Below are 15,534 nucleotides of genomic sequence, written 5' to 3' on the forward strand. Positions count from 1 at the left end.
TGGGATTTGGGATTTTTATGCTCTTTTGGTTTTTCCCCTTTTACAAAAGCCCTTGGCAGCAGGCTTTCCCAGCTTTCCCATCTCTGGACTTGATTGCCTCAGCAGTCATAGAAAGAGAAAACCTAGAAAACCTGTTGCATAATATTCTGGGTGAATAGAATGGTTGATGAGAGTACTGGGCTCAGCTTCTTGCTTTCCTGCTAGGAGATGGGTGGAAGGAGCTTTGATTTTGCTGGTGATTAAGGGAGTGGTGTAACAGGAGAGCATGTTCGAGTTACTATCTCCTTAGAAGAAATTTAACTGCTTCTAATTATTTCCTGCAGGCAGTGGCCAGCTGCAGTGGAGCCAGCTGAATGAGTTGTGGCTCCTTGGATTTGTCAGAGGAGCTCAGTGAGTCCTAGAGGAGTGGATCTGACACCCCGGGCTGCATGGGGCCACCCTAGAGAGCCATGCCCCGCGTTCCATGCCAGCTGCCATCCCAGCTCCTGCTCTGCTTCTGGGGCTGCTGTGGCCTGGCAGGGTGGCTGCCCTGAGGTGTCAGGGCTTGCACTGACAGCTCTCATAAACACCCAGCACAAGGCAGGCCTGGCTATTCCAGCACTCTGCGTGTGCTGGCTCCTCTGATTTCTCTACTTGGCATCACTTTGAAGCCAGTAGGCTGTCAGTGGTTTGTGTCTGCTGTGATTGGGCTCCTGTTGGGCTTTTAGGCAGTTCTGCCACAAACTCCTTGACCTCTGCAAAGTTATTTGTGCTGGTGTAGGGTCTTGGGCTTGCTGGGTGAGCAGGCACCTTGCCCGGACAGCATTCAGGAGTGAAGGGATGGCCTCGTGGAATGTTTCAGCATATCTGCCATCCCTTAGTTCTTTAAACACTGCCTGAACAGCAGCAGGAAGGTCAATTTCTGCTCAAATTGATAAATACCATGTCTGCTACATCTGTTTTTTGTAAATCAACCAAAGCTGGATAAAGCTGCGAGCTGTGGTTGTTGTGTGTCCTGCAGCACATAGTCCCAGTGCAATTTGGGAAGGAAGGCTCCCTCAAAACCAGCAGCTCTTTGGAGCACATAAGCCTTGCCCAGTGCCTGGAGCTAAACCACAGCACTAATTGCTTTGCAAAGCTCTCCCACAGTGGCTGTGACAGCAGATTTGGCAGTGCCAGCTCCATGGGAGGGAAGAAAATACTTGTAAGAGCAATTGTTACATGGGGGAGCTGTGGCATCTGCTCGTTCTGAATTTGACATGTGGCTGATGCTGGATCAGGATGACTTAATCTTGTTTCCCTTTTTGAGGGAGGAACCGTGTTCCATGTCTCTGTACCTAATCTTGCACTCTTGCTTTGTGTATAGTTGGGTTTTTTTAATTAAATAAAAAAAAAACAAACTAAAAAGGGTGGAGGGGGAATCACAGAAATGCCCTGCAGATTACAGAACATGCTGTAGTTGTTGGCCCTTGGACAGATAATGAGGAAAATAAGAAGAATCTATCTGAGATCATTATGGCTTTCTTTTTCTGAACTCTCTTGGTGAAAAATACTGCACTTGCTGGATAGAAACTTGCTGCTTTAGGTGTTCTACTAACACTGATTCATTACAGCAAAATAAATTGATTCCAAAATCTCCCTTTTAAATAAAAGCCGCTATCCTTTACCATTTTGTAGATGTAAAGGTTCAAACAGTAACTTGGAATTCTGCAGGATGGAGGAATAAAAGCTGAAGCTGGAGTAATTTCAGAGTGCTTTATTTTCCATGGTTTAGTCACCTAATGCTTTTTATAAATATCACATTGTTTCCTTAGTGAAACAGAGGACTTAAATTCCCTTCCTTGTGATCATCCCTTTAAAGTCAGATTCTGTAAAGGATTTTATTTATATATTTGTATGTTCACCTAAGTTTCTCATCCATCCTTTAACGTTTGTTAAAGGCCACAGAAGAATTGAGTTTGTGTAAATTCATTCCTCAAAATCTCTTCCTAAGCTCCTGGATAGCAGGTTTTGAGTCATGGATACAGGCAAAAGGAATGATAGAGTACACTTCTGAAGGCTGAATTTTCTCCTCTGTAAATCTTAAAGGGAAGCAAGGTAAAGGGATGAGTTGAGCTTCTTGTTCTGAGGTGAGTGTTCTGCTGCCTGTAGATGGGCACTTTGGCTGTGTATTGCATTTAGGATCGAATGCCTGTTGGTTTACTGGAATTTTTTAGTGGTAGAGGGTTTGTTAGGGTTTTTTTGTTGTTTTGCTTGGTGTGGGTGGGGTTGCAGCAGGGTGACTGTTTAGCCTGGGTGCATCAGTGCAGAGCAGCTGTGGCTGCTGTGTAGGTGTATCCTGGGAGGACACTGCTGTCTGCCTGAAATGCAAAGGAGCTGCTCAGGGTCTCTGCTCTGGGGGCAGCAGATTTTTAGTGTGCTGCCAGCTCTAAATGAACAGATCAACAGCAACCTTTACAAGCTCCTCCTGCAGCCAGCTGCATGATGGCTGTGGTGTATGAGCACAGGTTATACACAGCACCCACAGCTGGGGATGTGCTTCTCCCAGCAAGGGAGCTGCAGCTCAGCCCATGAACCCCTGTCCTGAATGCTGCTGAACCAGGGGCCTGGCCATGTCCCAGAGCTGGGCTCAGCTTGGTGCAGTCAGGACAGTGTCCTGCAGGCTGTCCTCGTGAGCAACTCCTCACTTGGGCTGGACAAGGGCAAATACAGCCACGTAAATGATCTGCAAGGAACAGAGTTAACTGTGTTCTGCACTGACAGTGGTGTGTCTGGAGAAGGTTAGTGGGCTAGTGCTGTGATTTCAGTTCTTTTTCTTTCCCCTCTTTTTTTTTTTTCTTTTCCCAACTGTGACATCTGTTAACTTGATTTCGGTAAGTTGAGAGAAGCAGAGTCTTTTAAGTTTGTGTGGTTGGAAAGGTGCTTCAGCAAAGTCCCCTTCTTTTTTTTTTTTTTTTTTTTTCTTCCTAGGAGTCAATATGTAGTTTCAAAATGTTCCTAATTCCTTACTGGTTTACAGAACTGAATAATGTACACATGGTACACCTGCAGTTCTGCACAAATTGTGCACTGAGTGCCTGCTGGGAACATAGATGGGAAGGAATTTGATCAGGGTTTAGATTTGTTATGCTAATGTGATTCCTTCAGTTTTAGGTGAAGTTAACTTTACTATGACTGCATACAAGCTAAAACTTCATCCTTTGAATTCTAAGCTTGCCTGGCAGTGTCTGGTGGAGCCTTGTCCTTAGACCATGGGTGGCACAGGCATTTCATGGCTAATTCTGCTTTCAGGGGTTGTCTGTCTGGGGGCTGTGAGTGCTTAAAGTCATTAAAACCAGGAGAGAAATCCTGGGAACCCAGGATGTTCCACCAAACTTCTTTCAGCTAACAAACTAAGTGCTACTTGTGCTGTGTGGAGCTGTTGCTAGACAGTGTTCTAGAACTGCTGGGGAATTGTAGGAACAGCTGAGAAAGTCCTGGCACTTCGTAGAAGTCTCTGGTTCTGGGGTGGGGAGAGGAAGTCCTGTGAACTTGAGAATGTCAAAGAACTTCTAAACCCTACCAGAAGTTCAGAGAAATTACAAGAGACCTTAAAAGTCCATAGAAACTGAAAATTTCTAAGGATTTCTGAGAAATCGTAGGAGTTACCAGTAATGTCTAGAAAATGTTGGAAAGGCTGTAGGAATCCAGTTAACTCAGTGACCCTGCTAGTAATCCCTACAATTTATGAGCATTTACTAGGAATAGGAAAACCATTCCTGGATATCTTTGGATGAAGTACCAAATGGTTGTACATGGATAAACACACTCATTTCCTTATGCTGCCAAGTGTCCAGTTTTAGCATCTCCCTCAGTGAGTGTCCTGTGCTTGTCTAAGACACAAACCTGTTTTTTTCTCTGCAGTCCTACTTTGTTACGGATTATGACCCAACCATTGAGGACTCCTACACCAAGCAATGCGTGATCGACGACAGGGCCGCGCGCTTGGACAGTAAGTATCCCGCCCACAGTGCCCACAAAACTAGCGTTGGGAATTGGTTCTATTCCCACGAGTTACCTGGGTGACATGGAAAACACACCTCTGTGCTGCCTCTCCCAGGTGCAATAGAAATGCTTTGCTTTAAAAATTTCAGTTCTTGCATGTTGGTGATTTCTTTATGAATAAACCAACAACCCTCATCTTCACGTATCTCTGAGCATTTTCCATCTGTTTCAGATGGTCAGGAATTAGCAGAAGTCCTCAGGTGTTTTGTTGTTCAGTTTGTTTGGTAGGTCTTGAATTGTTCAGTCAGTGCATAAACTTGTTGGGAATACTGGAAAAATATTCAGTAGTATCTGCCAAAAGTGGTTTCTGCTTGGCTATGATGCACAGGACAGACTCTCACAATATCTTATCAGGAATATTTTTTTTTTCAGTCTGTCAGAACATGAAATGTAATAATCCATATTTTTGTGTTCAGTTCTAGATACAGCAGGACAAGAAGAATTCGGAGCCATGCGTGAGCAGTACATGAGGACAGGGGAAGGTTTTCTGCTTGTTTTCTCAGTCACAGATAGAGGAAGGTAAGCCTGAGGTCAAGTAATTAAAACAAACAAGTTTTAATTATTCTTAAATTGCACGTGATCCTTAACTGAAATTATCTCAAACAAAACATTATGTGTTCATTCTTAGGTGCAAGGTGTGATGTTCTTTCAGCACTGAAGAACAATTTTGAATCAATCATTTTGTGAAAGTGTCCTATTTGTTTCAATAGATGATTTGAAAGCATACAAAAAGAAAAAAAGACAGCTCTATTCAAGAACTTTATTACAGTCCAGAATACCATTTTCCTGGGAATGTCTGGTATTCAGTCAATTCTTAGGAATATCCCTTTGCCATATGCAGCATCAAGTAGCTGGCTCTGGGTTTCTGAGTGGGTTTAGGGTATGTACCTGCACTCTTGCAGGCAGAGGTCCCTCTGCTTTCCCCATGCATTGACTGAATGGCTGCAGAATGCAGATACAACATCTTCTTAGAAGCTGATGAAGAGCTGTGCTTGGTGACATACATCCCTTCTGGCACCTAGTTCTTTTCAATGTGACTTTTTTACCAATGATCATCTTGCTTTTAAGCTGTAGCTGGCAAATTAGTTGTAAATGCCTTCAGGCTATATGTCTGGAAGGCTACAAAGAGTATGTGATTATCTGCCAGTGTCTGTGCTGAAGGTCCTTATGTAGTGATGTGGCTTTAACTGTGTTTACTCCAAAGCAGTGATTTATTTATTCATTCTCTAAAAGTCCTTGCTTAGGCCAGAATTAGCTTGTTTAGCATACCAATCTGGAAGAAGTTTTCTGCTCTTCTCCCTTTCCTTAAACACTGCTGGAATATTCCTTATTCTTGAAAAGCATCAGTACCTGGTTTAACTTAGTTGGTAACTGGAAAGCTTTCTGCTCATTTAGCCCTGCCATTTTTCTGTCCTTGACAAAACAAGGCTTTCCAGCTTTGATATAGCTTCCCCAAAATTCTTATAAGTAGCTCTGGAGGTTGCCAGCTGAAGTATTGATTGCCAGGGTCTCTATGCTGTGGTTTGAATATTCTAGATGGAGCAGAACTCCAGGGTCAGTATTTGTAGAATGGACTGTGGTTGGCTGACTCTGCAGCACGCTGGCCCTGGGTCCCTATGGATTGAGACACGGTCAGTGTTTTGCTCACCCTGCAGCCCCACCTCAGCCCAGTGCAGAGGACACTGCTCACTTGGGGATTTTTTTGGTTTGAGTGTTGGATGGTTCTCTAACAGGTCATGCTGTGACTCTGGAGTGCCTGCAGCTGTCTGTGCTTGTGTGTCATGGCAGGGCAAGTCCCAGTATGTGACTCATAATTTCTGAATTTTTTCAGAACCTGAGAATCTGTGAATTAGTGCACTGATGCTCTGCTTGTGTTCTTTCACAGCTTTGAAGAAATCTATAAGTTTCAGCGACAGATTCTTAGAGTGAAAGATCGCGATGAGTTTCCAATGATTCTTGTTGGTAATAAGGCAGATCTGGATCACCAAAGACAGGTAATTCATTTGCTCTTAGTTACTGCTCACTTTCTTCCAGAAAATTCAGTTTTCCCCCAAAATTAAACTTCCTTCCAGAATGGGAACAAACAAATCAAGAGAGTCCTGTCATGCAAACTAATTCCAATGCAAGAAACTCCACTCAGTTTCTGTACTTGAAGAACCTTAGGAGCATGATGGCATTCCATACCCAGCACATCTTCTGTCTGACTCAGTGGGGTTATGTGGAGACCAAGTCTATGCACAGAGCTGAGAGCTTTCTGTCATGACTTGATTACTCAGGCATGAACGTGTCTAATTCCTCAGTTCTGTTACTCACACTGCACTGTGCCAGCAGAGTGCATTCCAGCACTAACTCCAGCCATCCTTAGCCTTCAGTGCTCTTGCTTTTACCTTTCACTGCTGTTATGTATAAATTAGTGGTTAGTCACTGTTTTCTCTTTGTCCACTCATCTTCTGCATAACTGACTTGAAGTACTTCCAACTTTTAAAGCTTTAACACAATTTCTGTTATATTTATGTACCTTAAAGTTTTGAAACCAATAGTTTTCAACCTCCCCTCTAGTCACAAGACTACTTAAAATATTTAATTTAGAATTATTTAAAGGACTTTCAAATATATTTTTCTTAGTTGCTGTTGATTTTTAATGAATCAGCCTAATTTGGGCTGAAATGAAAATAACCTTACTATAGCAGCAGGAAAGGAGCAGATGTCAAACTTGTATTTTCTTCAGCAACTAATTTGAGAAGCTTAATATTTTCTTTTGAGACAGTAAGAGGATGTTGAAAGCTTGGTGGCAACACATGATTTTCTGAGAATAAAGTAAAAATTGCTGTAATTGTTCTAAGAGTTTCACAAGGAAAAAAACCCCATGGCTTAAAGAGCCCACTGAGTTCGTTTGTGCAATGTTGAATTACAATTACAGTACAAAAAAAAGTTTCTGTAGAATATGGTCCCTTGGCTGTCACAGCCTCTTCATCCCAGAAGCTGTGTAGAAAGATCATGACTAAATTAAAAGCTATGCTGAAAGATGCTGCATTGAAAGAAGTTTTCACAGAAGTAGCTCACAAATTCCTCTGAAATAACTTTGAGTACTCACACATTCAGAGAACAGTCTGTCCCTGAGACAGGAACATTTCATTCCCTGTCATTCTTCACTTACCATCATGCCCCCATCAAAATCCCTAGATTTAACCTTGCAGGTCCTGGAACATCTGTACTTCATCTCCTGCACAAATGTTGGCATTGAAATTCTGGAGGTGAAACTCAACTATTCTGCTAATTGTAATTGCTGAAGGACAAACCCCCAGATGCTTTGGGAGGGAAATAACATCATGGCTCTCAGCCCCAGCTCTGAGGATCCCTGCAATTGTAGTTGGTAACCCTGGATATACATTTCTAGCAACAGCTGTGAACTTTGCTCTCTCCTCCACCCTCCTCATGTAATTACACTGCCTCTGTTTCTCCCTTAAAGGCAGAGAGGTGCCTGTCTCCTGTCCTGCTGCTCCCTCTGCCCTGTTCCAAGCTGCTTTTTCAGGTGGAGATGGGCTGGAACACATTCAAGCTCAAAGCAGCTTTTTCTAAATTGCCTAACTTTGCAATTTTGCTGCTTATATCAATATATGGCTCCAAAATCTCCTTTTGCTTTTTATGGCTATATTAATTACCTTAATTGATTAGATGCTGATGGGCATTATTTTTTGTTGCTCTCACTCACCATTTATATACTAATTGGTGGACTTGTCACTGCCATCACAAGCTGGGGCTTAGGCAGATATAGCTGACAAAACTTTTCTGGGTTTGCTTAAACAGCTACTACATGTTCTTAACTCTTCCCTGCCCCTTCCCCATCACATGGTGTGTTTCACTTGGCCTTCAGTCAGTGTGAAGGAATGATTGTGGGATGCTGAGCTGACATAATTGGACCCCACAAGGGAGAGGCTCCCCTCCCACTTGACTTCACATTCCCATTCTTTCCCAGATCTCACTTGAAGCACTTTTAGAGTTGAATCATCTCTCTGGATGGGGAGGAGCAGGAATGGCTTCCTGGGACCTGTGTGAGCTAAATGAGCTTGCAGCAAGATTTGAGTGCCAGTGCTGGTAGCATGGGAAGGGGTGGGACTGTGGCTTGGGGCAGAGCAGGGAGGAGTTGGGCTGGGGGAGCATCGAGACCTCGCCCTTTGCAGCAGCCAGCAGGGAGATGTTATCAGCTGGGTGTTGCACTCTGAGGGGCACCAGCTTGTTCATCTGCCTGAAAACTTGTCAACCAGTCCTGCCACCAGCTAAACCAACCAGTCCAAAAGTGAGGAAAACTTGAGCCTGAGAAGCAAGGTCACCCTGCTGTGGCTGCAGGTTTCCTGGCAGGGAGCTGTGCTAGGAGCAGTGGGGTCAAAGGAGAGAGTGCTCCCTCCCCCTGGCTGGGACTGCTGCTCAGTGGGGAGTGTGGGGCAGCCCCAGGCTGTAAGTTGTGGGCAGAAGTGTGATAAGGGCAAGTCCTCTGCATTTTTACACTTTGCCTGCTGATGTGTCAGGCCCCATTGAGCACCACCAAAAAGCCGCTAGGCCACACTTATCTTTTACTTATCTGGTTCTTTCTCTCTTGCTTAATCTCAACTGTACACTTTTCATTAAGGTAACATTTCTAGAAAGTCAGGAAGCTGGGTATCAGTTTTTAGAGCAAAATTGCTTGTACTGGGCATCTGCCTGCTTTTTTCTAAAGGCAGGAGGCAGACCAGTATAGCACATGCAATCTCTGAAAGACTTAAACTCAGTTAAAGTAATTTAGTATGTGTTTGGATCAGCAGATAATACTCAACAACAAATCTTCCCAGAACCCAAAGGAGTTAAACATGTGGAAGAGTTCTGGCTGTCTCAAGGGTCTGGCCACACCTTTATCCAAGTAAATATGTGTTGAGGTTGAGCAGAGTACAGAGTACTGTCGTTGTGACACCATAAATCTGGAGGCTAATGATGCATAGCTAATCATGCTCGTGTGGTGGCAACTGTTTCTCAGGAAATACATGAACTGGGTTGTACAGCAGAAGTGCACAAACAATGGTATGATCTTGATGAATTGTTGGGGCTCACCAAAGGTGCGGTGTAAATTAGTGGGGCTTTATATACCAGAGACCAACTCACAAGTGGTTTTGGGAGGGACGTGAAAGAGCAAGTTTGAAATAGCAATTTGTCATGGTAATAATTGTATAGATAAATAGAGTTAAGCAGCTTTCTTGTGATTTTCATCTCTCAATCTCCATGGGTTACATTGACAAAGAAAAGTGAGTCTTTAGAGGACAAGGAAGCATTAATCTTTAGAATGTATGATAAGCAGTGAGGCTGCCAGTATTTCCAAATTCCCCTGTCACAAATTGCTGACTCTGAAACCAGAATTGAAGCACCATCTCTTCACTGCTCTTTCCTAAAGTAAATGCTGTGTAGCAGTCTTTCTGTTAAATGGGTTAATTCCTTAGAACTCAACACTGGATGTTTCTACTGTAAGATAATTCAGTAGAGCACCAGATGTTTTAATAATAACCACTAGTGGTGGAGGAGTAGACTTGTCAGTGCAGGATATGTCTGACTTTCTGTAGATCACTGCTAGCTTAAACTGGGTCAAGTCTAATCATTCCCCAGATGGCAGGATTTCAAGGAAAATCCAAGTTGCAACAGGAAAGTGCTTGGGTTTCATTAAATGCCAGTTCTTGCTTTTGCATTGTGACTGAACTAACACAACGACCTAGAGCTGAGATCACCTCTGTTACCTTTTAAGCAAGAAGAGAAAGAGAGATCCATCTGACTTAACTCTTAACCATCTCTTTCTTGTATGAAAGTGTGACAATAACTTCTTGCAGTGGTAGAAGTTGGGACTATGTCCAGGGACAGCTCTGTGCCCACAGACAGATTGTAGCTTTGACAGGAGAGTGTGGACAAACTGGAGTTAGGGGACAGTGAATTATCCCTGTAGAAAAATTGGGATGACAGATGGCACTCCTCAGGAGTGATGGAACTCCTGGCAGAAATGGGTAGTGTTTTTGTGCTGGGAGCTCTGTAGGGTGACCATAGAATGGTAGAAATGGATTCCTCTCAAACTTGAGGAAACATTTAATTGTTTACCTGTGTGGTGTGTCCCTTAGTCTTGTGTAAGTGTCCAGGCAAAATACAGGTGCAGTGTTAGGTTAGGCAGCCTTTTGGAGTTGCTTTAGGTGGAGGAAAGCATGGAAACTTCAGAAATTAATGTATTTCTGACAGATACCAGACAGAATAGTGAAGAGAGGAGGACCTAAGTTCACAGGATTATTGTGCAGATACTCAAATGGAAACTGTTTCAGAAGAAGAATGTTAGTTTAGGGAGGTGGGAAATAAACTTGTCCATGTTTGACTGGCTCACATCTTCTGTAATGAGTTTTCATTTGAGAAACTTTTACTAACTGTCAGAACAGGGAGAATGAGTGATATCCAGAAACAAACAGTGAAATGTCCTATAGCAAAAGGGTGAGCATTATGGGTGGTTCTCATTTGCATTCAGCCTTAAGCTCAGTAAAACTGCAGAACCAACACACACAGATGTACACACAATCACTGCCATCAAATCTGTGGTTCTCTTTAGTTCTGTCAAAATAACATCCAGTCTTCTTTGAAGAAAAAGGACTTAGTTTTTATTTTGGTGGTGATGTTAAATAAGCTGTCCCATCACACTTCCTGGAAAACGTGTTGTGTTACAGGGTTGTTGTACTCAAGAAGGGACAGCAAAAATATAAAGAAATCATGGTTTTATTTACAAGTATTTCTATGTTTGTACTTACATTTCCCTCAGCTTTGAAGATGGAACTGGTATGTTCTGGTCTCTAATTAACATCTTGGGCACTGCACATGTTTCCATAGTGTTTCCAAACTGACTTTTGAGGTCACCAAAATTTACCACAAGTAACTTGACAATATATTTGTAAGTCTGGAAAAAAATTATTTTGGAATTTAACAGTTACAGATATTCTAGTAATTACAACAAGAACTTCAGTGTATTTATAGTGTTTTAGATGCAGGATATTGTGGAAGTGTAGCTTAACTTCATTACAGTGTTAGTTTGACTTGTACCTGTAAAGTTCTTTAGGTACAATACTGAAGAAATTCTTTAAACATCTGTTTAAAGATTGAGTTCAGCTTCTCCTCAGAATTAAACATTCCTTGACAATTATTTATTTTTGTTGAACTTCAGCCTCTCACTTTCTGGGGATGCAGTAAACGATGCAGGGATGAAGAAAAGTAAAAAGAGTTAGTTTTGCTAGAATTGTTATAGATATAACTTATTAGTCTGAGGTAGAGATGTGCAGAAGGCTCTAGAAGCACTGGTGCAAACTTCAGGAGATTCCACAGTCATTGAAGTGCCAGATATTGTGCCAAATATTTGTCCAAGTGCAGCCTTCATAAGCTTTGCAATTGGAATATTTCAACATCAGAGGTCAGAGTGGAGAGCTGAAGTGGAATTCTAGCTTCCCCAGTTCTAGCTGGGGGAGCAGGAGTTCTCATTATTTTTCAGTTTTCAAACAGCAGTAGAGGACTGCAGTTCCAGTTCTTCCAGTTCTCCTTGAGTGCCCTGCAGTTAAAAAAGCAGCTCCAGTGGTTGATTTGGGGCTGAGTTGGTCCTGAGGGTTTCTTTTTTGGCTTCAGCTGGTGGTGATAACACTGAAATGAGTGCAGAGTTGCTGTGAGTGTTTGAGATCAGCAGATGCATCCTGAATTGCTCCAGCTAATGGCACAGGGTGCTGGGAGCATTTTGTAGAGCTTCACAAGGGTTTAGTGGGAGCAGCCCTGATTTCAGCAGGAGGTGTGTGGATATAGTGCCAGTGGGATGCTAAGGACAGAGAAATCAAACATGTGGAGATGCCATGCATGGAGGTTCTTAAACCACTGTGAAGCTGTTAAGAAACTATTTTGCAAGCTGAAAAGTACTTCTAGACCATGCACTGTGGTCATGCTGCCACCACTTTTCTATTCCCATCTATTTCCATTTCTGTGCAGCTGCTTAATCTAATGAATACTCTGAGTTCCTTTTCAGAACTAATTTTAAAATAAACCCTCCTTTTTTTTGTTCTTTTATCAGTCCTCTACGTGCTGGTTTAATGTTTTTCTGTGACAGCAGTGTAATCTTTGACATTTCTTCATGAGGCATTGTCTTGGCAAGATCTGTTGTACTTCCTTTTGTCGCTGAGAGCTGCCCTTTCCTCCCTGGCCCTGGGGGTGACCTTCCCTTTGGAGCCTTGCGCCACTCAGGGTGGTCTCTGTTCTCTGACCTCACTGCTTTCCACCTCATCCAAAAATACACTGTGGTCTCCTTTGGTTTTGCCTTGTGCCTGACTTACTCCTCCTTCCTAGAATGGTCCACTGCCTTCCTGCCTTCTGCCTCATCACTTTAAATTTGTACCAACTTTTCACGATGCTCATTGTTTCCTGCTCATCTCCTTTTCCACTGTTGTCTCAAGGAGTCATTATGTAACCAGGGTTTCTTTAGTATTTCTGAATTGCCTGAAGACCTCATGGATTAAAAACTCTGATAATCTAAGCTATGTTTAAAATTGGCTGTGTTTTGCTATGTCATTAATAGATCTTTTTTTAATGACTTTAAAAAAAATACTTAAAGCAGTTGTTTTAAGAGTAGTCTGATTTTTGTTTGTTTCTTTCTCTGGATTTAGCTGGGACAATGAAAGGTGAATTAGGTAATAATATTCAGAATTCTGTTAGTAATCCAGCAGATGCTGACTGAAGCACTTGCTTTGAGGAGGAGCAAGGGACTAATGTCTGCCTGGGAAGGAAAACTTGGTCTTATGCAGAACTGGAGGCATCCGGAGTGAGGGGAATTTCTTGGAAAGTCAGTCTTTGTCTATTGCAGAAACTTCCTTTAAAAATAGTCTTATTTCCCAGCTGTATGACGTGGGCAAGGTGAAAGCTGTGCTGTGCCCAAATAACCATTATTTTTTGAGGGAGCTGGATCCTTAGCATGCAGATGCAGAGTGTGCTGGCACAGAGCTGTTTGCGGAACCCTTGAGCTCAATGACTGCTGTCTGTTGCAGGTGACACACGAGGAAGGCGCGCAGCTGGCACGGCAACTTAAAGTAATGTACATGGAAGCTTCAGCAAAAATCAGAATGAATGTAGACCAAGCTTTTCATGAACTTGTCAGAGTTATAAGGTATGGTAATTCATGGATAATTCATGCCCATGTATTAATGGATAGCTGCAGCAAAGGTGTTGAAATGCAGTGGGAAATTGCTGGGAAAATTCTGCCTGCTGTTACCTTTAAGCTTTAGCCAATAATCTCCATTATAAAATTCTTAGGTGCATTAGAAAAAATTCTTACATTAATTTAATACATATTTGAATGATAATTTTGTTGTCTTAATCTTTGGGTTTTGTTGGCCACTCAGTCAGTAAATATGATAAACTGCATCCGAGACTGGCCTTCTGTAAAAAATTTAGTTTCTTAAAAAAACAACCCCAGAAGGTGAACTCAAAAACTGTCACTTACTTTAGCAGTAATTTGAATGTAAAAAGGAAGTGCATTCCCTATGAAAGTATAAAAAGAAAGTGTGGAATACAGTAGTTGTGTTTATTTACCTGAAAATTATTCTATGAATTTAATTTGAAATACCTGTTTCCAGGAAATTTCAGGAACAAGAGTGCCCTCCTTCACCAGAGCCAACACGGAAAGAAAAAGACAAGAAAGGCTGCCATTGTGTTATTTTCTGAGAATGCCAAGAACCAAGCTATCAACTGCCAGATCATATTTTTTCTTTCCATCATTTTACATCACTTCTGGTATTGGTCTAGCCTTATATGTGCATGTCCTAAAAGTGGTCACCAGAATAGCCTTAGTCCAAGAAGCTGGCAGAATAGTTCTTGAAGAAGACTCGGTCATCCTGGGGCAGACTTCAAACCAAAACACTAAGGCTGCTTCTCTAATACCACAGTTCCTTCCTTCTGTCCCTTCTGAGCTTGCACCTTGTGGAGTTTTATTCGCAAAGGAGATGAAACAAAACCGTGTAGGACGAGGTGTTGAAGTCATGCATAAGTTGTCTCTTGTGAATTAATTTATTTTTACTTCTGACATTTCATTAGCTATTACAGAGACCTATATTGGGGTATAGAGAATACTTTTTAAAAACGGGGTGGATTGGCTTTTTTTTGCTTGTTTCTGCCCTCAGTTAAATTAGACTTGAGTATTCAGCTAGCCTTAAGAAACCTACACTGAATTTCATTGTCAGCAAAAATTTTCATCTCTCATTTATGCTGCAGTTTTATTTCGGTGGCCAAAACATTCTACTGTATTTATTTTTTGAATCCAGAACAGCTACAGGATGATTACTACTACTATTAGGATATGGCCAAATACCTGAGCTTATTCTGGATTGAGGCATTTCAGCTTATTAAGAAATTTCACATTATGTTTGAAAACAAATTGTGTCTTCCTTTGTATTTCTGGGTAAGGGATTAAGGAAAACTAAAATTGTAGCTGTTTTTGTTTCATGTGATATAAAAATGAATTTGATCTTTCCATTGTCAGAGATGATTAAATGTTTTTGCTATATACTTTTATACATTATTTTCTTATCAAACTAGTTAACAAGTATTTTTATATGTTTGTAAGCAAATATGCTTTCACAGCATAACTTGTGTATATGTAAAGATGAGTATTTAATTCTCACAGTTCACTTTTAACTGACAAAATGTGGGATTTGCCAAACTGTGGTAAATTTCTCCTTACTCTCCCGGTTATACCCAAGAATGGCCAATTACGTGCCTGCCCAGCACACCTATAGAGTAAAATCTAGTGTTGTGTTTTAATGAATTTCAGTATCCCTTACTAAAGACTGACCATTATGTGAATTATTAAACTGTAAGACTTTTAACTGATTGTTTAGTTAAACTGTGGATGGTTGTTTAATTTTGAGTTCTGTGGATTGTGTTTAAACAATTCAAGAGTATGGTCCCTGATATTGAAATACTGAGTGGTATTGCACAGTTGTCACCTTAACTGAATGTGTCCAACAGTTCTTTGAAACTTGATTATTAAGCAAACCCTTGTATAACTTCAGGTGCTAGAATTAAAGATGATCTAACCATTTTCGGGGGGTAAACACACTGCCTCTTTCTGAATCTCTTCCAAAAGCTGCATTTTTTTGGGGGATAGGGGGAAAAGGGAGTGATGGAAGCTGGCTGGGGAAGAGCAACACATACCTGCAACAGCATTTTCCTCAAGCTTGGAAGGAAAGAAACTTTACTTTCAAGAAACATTTCAGCTTAAGCCATGACAGATGACAAAAGCTGATGTTTGCTTTGGCTTGAAATGTGTAGTCAGTGGTCCAGTAAACAATCCTTGTGTTTTCAGGCTGTGCTCACTGTCAGGTGCTCTGCCATAAATCTGGAAGTGTCTCCTGAGAAAACAGGGCTGAAACAAGTTCCAGGTACCTTTACAGCAGCAAGGCATGAAACCTTGGATTCAAGCTCCTGCCAGGCATTGCAGAG

At 41.8% G+C, this 15,534-nt stretch overlaps 1 protein-coding gene across 1 annotated transcript in view; it reads left to right on the plus strand.

Annotated features, from left to right (window-relative positions):
* The window catches only part of RRAS2 (RAS related 2), a 41,666-nt gene extending 26,533 nt beyond the window's left edge, over window positions 1–15,133 (plus strand). The window contains exons 2-6 of the mRNA XM_005486626.4: window positions 3,883–3,970; window positions 4,440–4,542; window positions 5,909–6,017; window positions 13,083–13,201; window positions 13,671–15,133. Coding sequence (XP_005486683.1) covers window positions 3,883–3,970; window positions 4,440–4,542; window positions 5,909–6,017; window positions 13,083–13,201; window positions 13,671–13,758 — 507 coding nt within the window. The 3' untranslated portion in view covers window positions 13,759–15,133. The remainder of the gene's footprint in view (window positions 1–3,882; window positions 3,971–4,439; window positions 4,543–5,908; window positions 6,018–13,082; window positions 13,202–13,670) is intronic.
* The last annotated feature ends 401 nt before the right edge of the window (window positions 15,134–15,534 follow it).

This window comes from Zonotrichia albicollis, chromosome 6 (genome assembly GCF_047830755.1).
Source record: "Zonotrichia albicollis isolate bZonAlb1 chromosome 6, bZonAlb1.hap1, whole genome shotgun sequence".
Taxonomy (NCBI): domain Eukaryota; kingdom Metazoa; phylum Chordata; class Aves; order Passeriformes; family Passerellidae; genus Zonotrichia; species Zonotrichia albicollis.